This window comes from Heliangelus exortis, chromosome 9 (genome assembly GCF_036169615.1).
Source record: "Heliangelus exortis chromosome 9, bHelExo1.hap1, whole genome shotgun sequence".
Classification (NCBI taxonomy): domain Eukaryota; kingdom Metazoa; phylum Chordata; class Aves; order Apodiformes; family Trochilidae; genus Heliangelus; species Heliangelus exortis.
Genome location: NC_092430.1, coordinates 21,247,064 through 21,261,016, shown reverse-complemented (window position 1 = coordinate 21,261,016; position 13,953 = coordinate 21,247,064). Strand labels below are relative to the sequence as shown.

General features: G+C 39.9%; 1 protein-coding gene across 1 annotated transcript in view; it reads left to right on the top strand.

Moving 5' to 3' along the window:
- Positions 1-13,345, top strand: part of FNDC3B (fibronectin type III domain containing 3B) — a 184,435-nt gene extending 171,090 nt beyond the window's left edge. Inside the window, exons 24-26 of the mRNA XM_071752654.1 lie at positions 612-778; positions 4,349-4,476; positions 10,718-13,345. Coding sequence (XP_071608755.1) covers positions 612-778; positions 4,349-4,476; positions 10,718-11,029 — 607 coding nt within the window. The 3' untranslated portion in view covers positions 11,030-13,345. The remainder of the gene's footprint in view (positions 1-611; positions 779-4,348; positions 4,477-10,717) is intronic.
- The last annotated feature ends 608 nt before the right edge of the window (positions 13,346-13,953 follow it).

Below are 13,953 nucleotides of genomic sequence, written 5' to 3'. Positions count from 1 at the left end.
TTTCCCTTAGAGACCACCAGGTGTTCTCTCTGAATCTCTGCCTGTCTTTGCTGTTTGGCTGTCTTCAGTCTGGGGACTCTTGAGAAATGTGTAATATATTACCCATATGTCACACAACCCATATATGCTGACATAAATAGAGCTACTCTGGCATAAGATGGCATGGATGAGTGTCACGTGGGGCCTTTGAGTATTAATATGCAAAAAAAGTCCAAATCAAGCAATAAAAGATGTGAAGTGTTAATCTTATTTTAAGCATATTTTTTAAAAAGCAGCACATGTGGTGTATTGTAGCAGAACAGAGGTTGGGATGCAGTTTGCTTACTAGGTAGTAGGAAATCCATTGACAGATGTTTTATAATAATTCACATAGTCCTTTTGCAAGGTAATTATTAGTTGCAACAGATACAGTGAGCTTCTGCTTTCCCTAGACTATGAATTTGTTGTTAGTGTGCTAATAACACACCATTTTGATAATACTTTATCAGCTCTCCAGAGCACACTGTGCTTATTTTCACTTTGTGGGTACCTTGCACTGATATGTGGAATAAGCCAGAAATGCCAGTGCCCCTCCAGTGTTAACTACATGTTCTCATTTTTATTGTTTGCAGGTTTATTCCAATTTATAGGGGACCAAGTCATACGTACAAAATACAAAGGCTGACAGAATCTACTTGTTACTCATTCAGAATACAGGCAGTGAATGATGCTGGGGAGGGACCTTTCTCAGAAATATCTACCTTCTGCACAACTAAGTCAGTCCCCCCTGCAATCAAAGGTATGTTATAATTTGGGGTTTTTTTACATGCACTTAGTAACATAATTATTTAAGTAATTGGTAAGTATGTGCTGAGTTTGTAAGGGTTAACTTAAGTATGCAATAACAACATAATAACATGAAAAATCAGTTTGTGCTGTTTGTGTGTTTCTGTACGTACCAACGTGTTAATGAAGTTGAATATTGGTTTTTAAGTTGCTTAGGTAATGTTCAGTGTAGCACTTTGGAGTGTATTTTCCCTTTGATTTCTAAAATCAATAATTTTAATTCACATGCATAAAGCATTGGGTTCTTTACCTCACTTTGTGCATGTTTCCCTAGAAGAACAAAAGGCCTAATTAAATTAAGTTTTTAGAGCATCTAACGTCTTTTACTGTGTGTAAATTGTGGCCTAAGTAATTTTGCTCCCTCCTCCCAAGGAGAACTATTACCAAGGCAGTGGATTTGCTGTATTGGCAAGAGGTGAGCTGAGCTGAAATCAGATGCACCTTTTATTCCCCTGAGCTTGAAAATCCCCTGCCAAGCAGTGCCAGTCATTTACTGAGAGAAGCAGAAGCTGTGGGCTTGTCACAGAGGTTTCCTTTGTTCCACTCTATTTAAAATCTGGCTTTGGTGATTTTCACACCATTCCTGGTCAAAGATTTAGAGAAGGGAAAACATTGCTGGGGTGTAACTTCCCTGATTACAGGGAATTAGCTGCTCTGAATCACCCCTGAGAAGAACCACTCTGGAGCACAAGAAAATTGGGAGATCCGCCTCTGAAATCAGCATGTGTGAGGATCCCACCTTCAGTTCTACCTGGATCTGGATATCTGCTGGGCTTCGTGCTGTTTTTGGGAGAAGATATCTGTATGGGATTGATATCAAGTTGGAGGACAAAATATTCTTACCCAGCAGCGACTTTTCCCTAATTCAGTTGTGAGAAGTGATACCCAGCAAAGCAACAGGAGCTTGTGCAAGATGAGCCAGGCTGGTGAAGGTGATGATAGCAGGGAGGATGTGCTTCACAGCTTTAGCATCTTTAAGTTGGCAAAGAAGCAAGTGAAAAGGTGGCTAGAGAAAAACAGAACAACTCAAATGCCACCAGCTCTCAGTTTATCTACACCTGAAACCAGAGAAGACCAAAGAAGCAACGGCATCACACGTGGCTAAACAAGTCCATCATGGAAAGGATCAGCTCAACAGGGTTTTTCCTGACCAGCTCCATAGGGAACAGCATTGAGACCCATGGGAAACCTTCTGCACACCCAGCAGGCAACAGGAGGAGGTTTTGCCAAGCCTGATGTGACCAGCATCCCCCTGGCAGTGTCATATTTATGGATAGATGTATATAAATACAGTATTTAAAAGTATCTTTTTCTGGCGACTGAAAGCAGCCCCATTTCTATCACTCTGAATTCAGTTTTAAGACCAGTCTGACCCAACATACACCATAAATAAGAAAATCTCCAGCAAGCTGAATTCTCTTGGCAAAGCAAAACAAACCCTCCCCACACTCGGAGCCAAAGGCAAAATCTCTTCTTGCTCTTTAGGTTTCCCTAATGCTTTTAAAATGAGAGAGATTTTTTAAATTAGAGAGCTTAGAACTGAGGAGCCATGAGGGCAGGTTTTCTGCTCCTTGTGTGTATTTCTGGAGGTGCAGAAAGTGCCTGAGCAGAGGCACTGGTCAGCTGTGGATGCTGAGTCCCTGGTGTCATTGCTCGTCTCAGCTGCACCAAGGGGATAAAAGCAGCCAAGGGATGCTGGCATGCACTGCAGCCACATTTTCATTTTGTTGGACAGAAATCCATTTTTATTAAATTTAGCTCTCACCTGGGTTTTTGTTTTCAACTCCCTGCCTGGCTGTTTAGTTCTTGTTAAATGTGACTCACTCAGCCCCTGGACTGAATATTGAGCACTGAGGATATGCTGCAAATCCCAGGTCAGGTGTGGGCTGGGACCACAGGTACATGGCAAAACTCTGGTTGTAAGGGAAAAAAGGGCACAAAACCCTCTGTGTTAGTGAATGCTGCCATTGGGAGTTAATGCTACAGGGGAAAAAGACCTGTTAAGCATTATAGCATTATTGTTAATGGCAGTGTTTGGTAGCAGACAAAAAAAACTACGTGTATCACAGGGCAAGGGATGGAAAGAGGAGGGAAAATAGTTGAGAACATTGTTGGCAGCTGAGATGAAGGCATTTATTATCAGTCTCTCAACACAAACAGATGTGCAGAGAGAAACAAATGGTTATTGATTACATTTGGGTCTGAGAATTATTCATATGTTCCTCTTGGGTGGTAACGAGTTAGTCTGAAATTCCTATAATGTATGCAGCAGCAGCATTTGCTTCTTGAGAGACTCTCCTGTTGTCTGTTTTGGTAGGGCTGGGAATCTGCATTGCCTTTAACAAGCTCATGTACTTGCACGTGCACATGTTAAAGCACTCACTTAAGTGTTCAGTGCTTTGATTCTCCCAGTTGTTGGGGGTTTTTTTTGGTTTTTGGGTTTTTTTGTTGTTTTTTTTTTTTTTTTGGCCATGTGCTCACTTGCTCTGTCTTATAAAGAGATCAGTGGCCCCTGGATGCTGTCACAGCTGTTTTGGTGCCTTCCAGTGGCAGATGCTTCCTTGCACCCAGAAAGATGCTGCCCCTGCCATGCCCTGTGGGGCTGCCCCACCTGCTGGCCCTTGGGCATCATGCAGTGACTTCTGCCATGGGGAGAGATCCTCTCCCAAGGATGTCAGCACTGTAACAACTGATAAATTGAATTTCTTAGAGTTCTAGCACTCTAGCCTAAGCCTGGCTGGAAACAGCAGGTCTGATTATCTCAGTGTCAGGCTCACAATTAGCTACACATCCAAGCCTTGAAAATTATTCCTGTACTTTTGCTTCCCAGGCTGGACTTGGTCTATACTACAGGAGATTATTTAGCTTCTCTTCTCCCATTCATTCTCCTACTTTTCCTGAATACAACATTTGATATTATTTCCTCTTTCAATAGCATGTAGCATAGGAGGAATACACAGATGTCTCCCTGACACAGGTGTTTGCTCAGAACTTCACAAAACAGCTACTTTTGTTATTGCCACTGTAATTTGTGCACTGGCTTCTGCTTGGAAAAGATCAGTGCACAGCTCTGCAATTGAATTTTAAAAGTGCAAAGTGTTTTATCACATCCCCTTTTCTAGCAGCTCACACAGCTGACAGATGAGAGATGCTCCAGCAATTCTGCAGGAACGACCTGGGAACCACAGTAAACTTCATAGGAGCTTGTTAATCAGCTCTAAAGTCACCCAGTTTTCAGTGGATGGTGTTTATTATTGTTTAATACCTCCAGAATGCTGAGTCAAGACTGTCCTGAAGTGAATGTGACTTTTGAGTGACTTAAAAATCCCACCCCAGTTTTACTTCTTTCTTCCAGTGGTAACTGGATTTTTGGCCACATAAATAGAGTACAGATTATGTGCCCAGTGTTGTCCTGAAGTTCTCTCTTAAAAATGTTCTCATATATATATTACAGCATGCAGAAGCTGTACAAGGTTCCAATGCAGACTTTTTATTAAATATTAATGCATTTTTTTTATTGTAGCCCCTCGAGTGACACAGCTGGGAGGAAACTCTTGTGAAATTACCTGGGAAACTGTCCCACCCATGAAGGGAGATCCTGTTGGGTACGTTCTGCAGGTACTGGTTGGAAGAGAATCTGAATACAAGCAGGTAGGAAAGTGCTCTCATTTTGATATTGCTAAATTGATGATATAATGGAAATGGGTTTGAGCATTTGCTGTGCTGCTGCTTTGGACTGTGTTGAATTACCCCCTACAGTGCTGCATCATGACCTTGGGTAAAGGCTGAGTCAAAATTAAGGGTTGTAATAGGTTGTTTTCTCCCCAGAGGAAGTATATAGAGCATCATTAGCTTATTGGAGTGATTTGCACTCTGTCCACAGTTAATCATTCTGCCTAGCTGAACTAACCTAGGAAAAGTTACAGTTCTGCCCACCCATGATTTCTACTGAACTGGCTGGTGCTAACCCTTAGCTGAGGGTGAAGTAGTGCATCCAGATTGTCTTGCTCATTCACTAAGACAATTTCAAGACCCACCATCAAGGGTTGCAGTCAAGTACAAACCTTCTAAGGGCTCTGTTCAGCAAACCCCATTCCTGTCTAAGATTTCAATGGATGGATGTGCAGCTGCTTTATGTACATCAGCTGCACCCCCAAAACTTGTGTCCTTCTTGTTCCATGGAAACAAAGTGAATGAAGTATAGCTGATCTTTTTTTTTTTAAGCTATATTTATTAGAGATCACAAGTGGACATTTCCCCAGAGCACCTGAGACAGCCCAGCTTGTTCACAACGAGATCTTTTATTTTCATTTTATTTCTTCTATCACTGTTGTGTGAAAGCGAGTAATGAAACTTGGCAGAAAAAAAAAAAAATCTTGCAATCCAGCAGACCCTCAGACATTAAAGGAGCTGGGAGTGGCTGGGCTTATATTCCACTTCACCTTTAGTAGGCCAGAAAACAAGGGTCTGGATGCACTACTAAGACCCCACTAGTAAAGAAATTACCATGGACATGCACTGGAATTCGGTCACACTCTTACCACAAGATTAATGAATAGGGTGATTTATTGTGGATGTAAAGATTTAAGCTGTTAAAGAGACTCTGAAGAGTTAAAGGGGTACAATAGTGTTCACCCAAAAGTGTCCCACTGGGGTGAAGAGAGGCTCAGCCCATCGCCTGGTCCCAGAGGTCGGGGGTGTCCTTCCCTGTGATGGTATCTTCCCTAATATCTGCCCCCTACTAACTATTTTTATACTGTTTTACCTGATGGAGTTTGAGTGACTCTGGTCATGCATATTTTTATTGTGATTGGTGTGAAGTTCTCTCACTTCATGTTTAAAGGTATAGGCTACAAAAAAATCAGTGCTCAGCCTCCGTGAGGGGTGGTCGCACCTTGGAGGTGGGTAACTTTAGGGGTGGAGGTGTGGTTTTTATATTAAAATGAGATAATAATGAGCAAGACTACACTCTGGGAACAGCATTTGTCAGAGGCTGGCAGGTTGTTGGCCCAGGGTGGGCCAACCAAAAATGCAGTTAGGTGGTATTGTTGCCACAGGGCATGGCTGCAGTGTCTCCCCTCCTTTCCACCTCTCCATGCATTTTCTTACTTAAACCTTCAATTCAGTTCTTAAAAATGTGGCTAAGGGGCTTTGCAACCCCCTCTACTCCTTTTCAGTATATTTTTGAGTTGGATTGTGCATTATTTAGTTTCCAAAACCAGCATAAATAAATACAAGACATTTGATGAGGCAGCTAGAGGTTCAGAAACCTAACTCTTGTTTTTGTTGGGAAACATTTTTGGTGCTGGTACAGGTAGTAAAACCTTTGTGTGCTTTGTGAGCAATAAGGGGATAAGTGGACCTGTTTTGCTGTTGCCTGATTTACAAAGTAGCCTTGATGGGTAACCTCCCCAGACAGCTTTAGTAAGCATAACTTCAGTGCTTAAAATGTTCTGGGTGTCCATGGGGAGAAGTGGGCATGGTTTCATGTCCATGATGGCTTAATCTTTGCAGTTACAAAATTATGGTGTGAAAAAGCCCAGCAGTAAAGGAAATCAAAAAAGTACCTTCAGGGTGTTCTGTTGAAGATGTTAATTTATCTACATTAATGGTTAGACTGAATGATCTTAAAGGTCACTGAAAGAATTCTATGATTCTTGTGAAGCCTGACCCTACTGAGGGGTCTCTTGCTTGAGTTTTTACAGAAGCTCCCAGCTTCTTCATAGAGGCAGCTCCTGATTGGGACCCTCAAAGTTTTTTTTCCCTTACTGATTTTTCTTTGTTTCAGCCTCTGTAGACACAGCATCTCGAAAGCATATTCAGTGCAACATTAATTTGTCTAAATCAGCAAAAAATTGTTTTTCCTTTTCTATTTTAAGTAGCAAACCAAAGGCCCTTGTACTGGTTGCATGCCAAAACACAGCATAACTGTACAGTGTGTGTTGGCATTTATTATTAGTGCTGCTTGCCTTGAGTATTTTCTCTGCCTCCTGGTGCCAATTTGGTGTCATGAGACAGAGCAAAGAATTTCCTTTCTTCAGAGTTTTCTGGGGCTGCCCACCCCATGGGAGGTGATCCAGGGACTCTGATATCCCTTGTTTAGGAGCCAGGTGTCCCCACAACTCCAAAGGGCTGATGAGCATCTCACAGTGGAGCCAGGGAAGCTGATTTTGAGTCTGGATAAAATAATAAGCCCAGACAGTTTGATAAAGAGCAATCTGTCAGGTAACTCAGAAGAAACTGAACCTTCCATGCTTTCTGCCTCTGATTCTTGATCTTCTTATCACCACACAAAATGGGCTTTTTAATCATTATTAAACCTTTAATCATTATTAAACCTGGTCATTGCAGTGGGGTACAACAAGCAGATAAAGTTATCTTGCACTTTCCATCACGTCACTTAAAGAGCATCGGGGCTGTCATTTTTATTGTTTGGAATAGAGGGTGATGGTTTGGAATTATTTAATGATGTTGGTGAAATTGAGAAATACTTGGCTACAGGGGTTCTCTGAGCTGTCTGGCTTGATCAATAGAAGCAAATTCCATAAGAGGCTTCAGCAGCAGTTGATTACTGATGATGATATTTTCATTGAGGCAAAAAGCTCATCATGTTTTTATTATGGTCTCAGGTACCTGAACAGAAAAGCTGCTTTTTGGAACTGAGACTGATAAATTGCATAGCCACTTTGCTTTGACTTGTTGGCCCAAGCGTAAAGTGCTATATATATTAAAAAAAAAAAAACAAAAAAAAAAACCCAGTTGTATGTGATCTAATATTTGCCTAGCAAGTTTAAAGACCTTTTACATAATTGTGAAACTAATAATTTTTTTTTTCCCTCTCTGTTGTGTATATGTTCACAGCCAATAGTTTCTCTTTGTGCTGAGAGCATCCTGCCCTGGCTTAGCCTGGTCCTAAGGTGCTTCTGCAACCTGGGGCTGGAGCCAGGACTGTCCCCAAGGTGCTCACTGCATCTCTGCTGGGGGGGAATGCAGGGGCTGCTCTCAAAGGGGATGCTAATTAAGCACAGTAATTTTTTACCTACTACTGAGAAAGGATATAGATCCTCTGATGCTAAATACCCATCAGAACAATGAAAGCAGGAAAATCCCCACCACCTTCCTAGCTCCAGTGCAGGACATGTTTAATTCTTCAGAATTAGTGAATATTAATTGATGTATTTGGTGTACTTTTGACTATTTTTTGGATTCAACCATGCACTCTTCCCTCACTTGCCTGTCTGTCCTTTTTCTGAGAAGTGCTGTTGACCAGTTGGCTTGAGTGAACTTGGTCATCTATATTTATTAGATTGTAATGAAGATACAGATCTTTGATTCAGCCAAACTTAGCCTCCAGTTACACTGCTATTGACCACCCTGACAGAACAAAACAAGTGCAAAAGCAATTAACTGGACAGATTTTTTTCAGTGCAAAGACAGGTTGCATATATCCTATCCCTAGTATCTCTGAAATGCCATTTTTTAAGATTAGATTGTAAAATTTTTGTTAAATGTCATTATTTGGATTTTATTGGATCTTTATTTTGGTTTAGAGGTGGTCATATTGGTTGCAAAGGTTCATTTATGGCAAAGACACGCAGAACTCTTCTCATTATACATTTTTGAAATTAAATTAATATTACATAACCAGAAAACATACCTCACTTAGAGATGTTTTGTAAGAATAGGTGCTCTGAGTTACTATGTCAAAGAAATGGGAGTTAGACAAGTCCTCCAAGTAGAAGAATCTTGACTGTGGTCCTGTAGAAAAACACATCCTTTTTTAGTTACTTGCTGAACCTACATTTACAAGCCAAATGCACCCAGCTTTTCTTTACATGATCATTTTATATTTGGGAGCAAACTGAAGTATTAACCACCTACTAGATGAAGCTTTGATGATGATGATGGAGTAGGTGGAGGGCAGCTGCCCACCCCAGGGAGGTGTTACCAGTGCAAAGGGAGCAGCAGGGACATTCCTGAGATGAGCTGCACGTTGCAAACAGCTGACTCAGCCTTCACATTATTTCCATGGCATTTGCAGTTTTGTTTTCCCTGCAGTTACTGTATTTCTGGGATTTAATCACTCACTTCTCATTGGCATTGGAGATGCAAAGGCAGCAGGAAAGGCAACAGTGCAGGGCTGTGGTTAATAGCAGAGGTTTCCAGGATGGATTTGTTGTATTTTTCTCACTTGAGCCAGAGGGAACATCCTGTGAATGCTGAGCTATTTGAGGAAGGTAAAATCATTTTGGTTACACGTTGTTGCTTGACTTATGCCCTGGGCACAAGAAACATGAGTCAGGTAGAGGACTTGCACTTGGTCCGGAAAGTCTGGATCTCACCCTTACTCAAACTCTATATGGAAAAACTTTGCAAGTTTAAAAGAAAAGGAGAGAATTACTGAAAAACCTTCATCTTTTGCCCCTGACCCTCTCAAGAAATCAGGAACTGGCTTTTTAGCTGAGGGGTAAGTCACAGGGACACTCATGAGTAGGAAAGCTGGACTCTTCAAGTGGTATTTAGCTGAGAATGTGTCTTTTTTTTTTTTCCCCCTCCTGCATTTTTTACTCCATAGGAAGTCCTCTATCAGCTCAGGTTGAATTTCCCTCTTGTCACCCTGAGAGTGATGCTCTTAGACTTTTTCTCCTGCAGCAAGGAGAAGGAAATCAGATAAAGGAGCAAAGTAAAATGTATCTGAAGTTCAGGACTTGTACTTTTTTTCCAGCAGACCCAGGCACTTTTGTGACATCTTCTTCATTTCATGAAACCCCCACTTTCAACAACCCTTTCATTATATAAATTGTTGACTGCTTATTTGTTTTCAGAGTTCATAAACGTTTCCAGTCCCTTCCCATTTATATCTCAAAACTTTCTTCGGTAGTTTTTTTTCTCTCTTTTTTCCCATATGGTGTCTCATGCTCTCTTAGTCATGCAGTACCTACATTTGATTCACATAAATTCAGGATGGGTTTGGGTTGCTGAAGAACCAAACACAATGCACCCAAGCACAGCTTTTATATACCCTAATAATATTTTTTTTTTTCCACAATTCTGCAAGTGTAATTTCTGGCAGAACTGCTGACTCTTGAGACATGTGAGGAGAATATTAAAATAATACTTGAAACCAATTTTATGTTTATACAGTGAGTGTCTTCAAATAACCTCAGTTTTCAAGTTTTCTCCCCGTTTGGGGCCAAACACAGTGCTTATGTCCTAGACATGTTTTAGGCATTTAGTCACATTTGAAAAGCACAGAAATATGCTTGGAGTGTTTGTCATGACCCCAAAAGATGAGGATGTCTTCTGAAGCCTTGCCTGTCCCTGTGTGTGATGACTTTTTTGAACTCTCCCTATTGAGACCTCTCATGGTACAAGGGGGGTTTGGTCTCTTCTCCCTATTAGCAAGCAACAGGACAAGAGGAGGTTGTCTCACAACTCCCAGGTTGTGCCAGGGGAGGTTTAGAATAGATACTAGGAGAAACTTTTTCACTGGAAGGGTTATCAAACCATGGAGTAAGCTGTCCAGGGGGGCAGTTGAATCAACATCCCTGTAGATGTTCAAAAGACCTGGAGATGTGGACTGGACTTGGTAGAGTTAGGTTAATGGCTGGACTCAATGATCTTATGGGTCTTTTCCAACCAAAACGATTGGGTGATGGTTGAACATCTCTTGAACATGCTCCTCCACATGCCTCTATCTTTCCAAACCCCTTGAGGTTCTCCCTTGGGAGCTGCAGCAGTGTTTCCTTACAGGGCTCAGACTTGACCCAACTTTCTGGCCCGGATCCTTGCAAAATATGACATGGCAGCATTTTTGAATGCTTTGATGCCATGAGAGGAGGAGGTTGTCTTACTCTTTGTGTCTGACTCTGCTGCCTGTTTTGTTTTGCAGGTGTACAAGGGAGAAGAGACCACATTCCACATCTCAGGCCTTCAAGTCAACACCGACTATCGCTTTCGCGTCTGCGTCTGCCGCCGGTGCTTGGATACCTCACAGGAGCTCAGTGGCCCTTTCAGCCCATCTGTTGCCTTTATGCTTCAACGAAATGAGATCATGCTTGCAGGAGAAATGGGAAGCATGGATGATCCTAAAATCAAGAGCATGATTGCTACTGATGAACAGTTTGCAGCCCTCATCGTTCTTGGCTTTGCGAGTTTGTCGATTCTCTTCGCCTGTATATTACAATACTTCTTTATGAAGTAGAGAATTCAGTGGGAGTTTGAGATACAAATTTAACTAATGCTACGCATTATAATCCACACATTTATTCAGATATTCCTCTTTTTTTAAAAAAAAAATCCTTTTGTTCTACCATACGTTTTATATACTTCTTGTTTTTACGGTTCTAGCTTGAAGAAAGATAAATCAGTGTTTTGATGCACCTTTTTGAAATTCAAAACTAGGAAGTGGTCAAACTGGAGAAACACACAAACCAGATACCAAAAGCAAGATTTTTTATTTTTTTTTTTCTTTCACAGTTTCAAAATTGTCACCAATTTGCCTTTTCAACGTTGTTTTGGTTTGTTTTTTGTTTTGGTTTGCTTTTTTCACCGAAGTTCTTACAGTCTCTTCTTTTATCTTACTATTTAGGAAATTTTAATCATGAGTCACTTTTTTTGTCTCATTCCTCCTTAATATTAGTCACGAGTGTGGATAGTGGTAAGACTAGAATACAGTGTTAGTCAACAGTACCAGGTTTTCCATGAACAGTATTAGCAGTGTTATCCATAAATTACTCATTACGTTTGCCCCAGGTTTTTTAAGATAAAACATAAATTGCTATTTTAACTGTTTTGTGCATTTAAATTGGAACAGTATCCTGCAGTCAAAAAACCTTTTTAATTGTTACTTTTACACTATAAACTGCCTGTATAAGAAATCAGTAACCAAACTGCATATAAATTATGAAGCATTATAGATATTTTTTTTTTACCATTTTGATTCCTAGCAGTAATTTTAAGTAAGAGGGCATTGTGCAATAGTTAGTTATTCCCATGTTCAGCTATTTAAAAGCTGCTTTAACTTGTCTGTTTGTCACTGTATATAACTATTCCTAATCTAATCTAATACTAGATATTATTCTATTATGTTCAGCCTGATTTATATGATTGGAGCTGGTGACAGCTTACTGCCTCTACTGAATTAGGTGAGATTTACTCTCCATGTAAACAAACCTTACTGTCGATTGTTTGGCTGGTTTTTTTTTTTAATTTTTATTAATTTTCTTTTTGGAGGGGGTACCTATTTTATGGAGATTTTTCGAGGTATCAGAAATGAGGTCTGTTCACTTTAAATACACTTCAAAATGTGTGCTATTTTTTTTTCAAAATCTGTGCTATTTTTACCACAGGACTAATTTAAACAACTTGGTACATGGCAAAATTCAGATGATGGGAACGTTGGGAATGTCCCCCCCTCCTTCTGCCTGCCCCTTCCAAGATACACATTTTAATCCATCAAGATACTAGAATTTTAACTCTTCAGTCATTGGATTATTTATAAGAAGTCAACGTTGTGTGAGTACCTCAGGGACATAAATGAGCTGGAGGTGCAAATAGATTCCAAAAGGGTGCAACAGACACAGTATATTTCCCTGCCTCTTGTTTTTGTATATTTTTGCTACTTGGTTTTGCTTTTGTCCTGGCTATTTTGTGCTCTGTCTCCATCGTCTAAGATCCAGTGTCCTGTACTAGCATAATATTCCCTTAACCAAAGTAATGGGGAAAAAACATTATTTTTGTTCTAGGTTTATTTATACTATATACTGCATACAGTACTTTAAATACCAATTACAGTGCAATCTTTTATTTATTGTAAAAAAAAATTAAAAAATAAAAAATAAAAAGTGTACTTATGTACTAATCCCTCTCCCCACCCTCCCAGTAGCATGTTATATTTTGTCTGTTTTATACTGTTGTACTTTAGATCAACTTTTTACCTGGCAGCATTCCTAGTATTAATCTTCTTACATTTTCTTGTGTTTTTGAAGATGGGAGCATCTAGTACATTAAATGCCAAAAAAAACCCATTATCAGTGATTCAAACGTTTACATGTATCCAAAACCATAATCATCTCTGGAAAGAAAGTGCTAAGATCAATGAATTATTCTGTGTGCCTCTTTAGATGTAGCAAATATTAGAAATGTTCTGTATTTTGTTATTGACTATAATTAGTTTAATTTAGCCTTGGAAACTAATGGCATTGAGCTAAATATATATTTTTTTTGTTTTTGCCAAAGTCATGGCTCGTCAAATTTATTTACATCTTATTTAAATTTATTTGTGATACGAAGCTTTGTGACCTTGCATCTGTATTTTGTGAGCAAAGCATATACAGCTGTCTTGAATGGAGGAAAAATAGTGTATTTTTTAAAAGAACTAAAAGACTGCTAGTTTGGAAACATATAAATTTCAATAGATTCCCTTTTTTCTTATTTTTGGAATATTGTTTCAGCAGTGCTGCTATGAAATCCAAGCTTGACACCTTTTTTTTTTTTTAAAGAAAAAAAAAACGTTTTAATAAAAAAAAAGAAAAAAAAAAAAAAGAAAAAAAGAAAAAAACCCCACTTTGCTTTAGGTGATTGGGTCAATTTTGAAAGTTTGAAATACTTCCCAAAAAAGCAGCATGCAGAGGTGTAGAGAAAAGCAATCAGTTACACCTGAAGCATTTCTCTCACTGCTCATTTTTTTGGTGCCCCTTAGAATCACATTCATGAGACCATCCAGGCCAGCCCTGAGGCTCCTTCTGCAGTGACCTGTAGGAGAGGCCCTACCTGAGTTCATTTGACCTTTTTATAGTTTGTATCTTCTGCCATAGTGATTTAATTGTCATTTGTACATTAATTATAAAATCAGAGGTCTCACACCCTTCCTGATCTCCATCCCCACCCTGTGCTGACGCCTTCTCTTTGCCCCTACATCCAGCAGCATCCGAGGGCTCTCCCTGCTCTCAAGGAAATCATGAACAGCAGCAAAAGGTAGGATGAAACACTAAATATTTAAAACCCTGAAGGAAGGAGAGAGATGTTTTTTATATTGTTCTGCCTCGATGAACTTGAAATGTTTTCTAATCCTGTTTGTTGGCTGCAGTAGCTCAGTATTCACTGTCACGATTGAGAAGTGCCCTA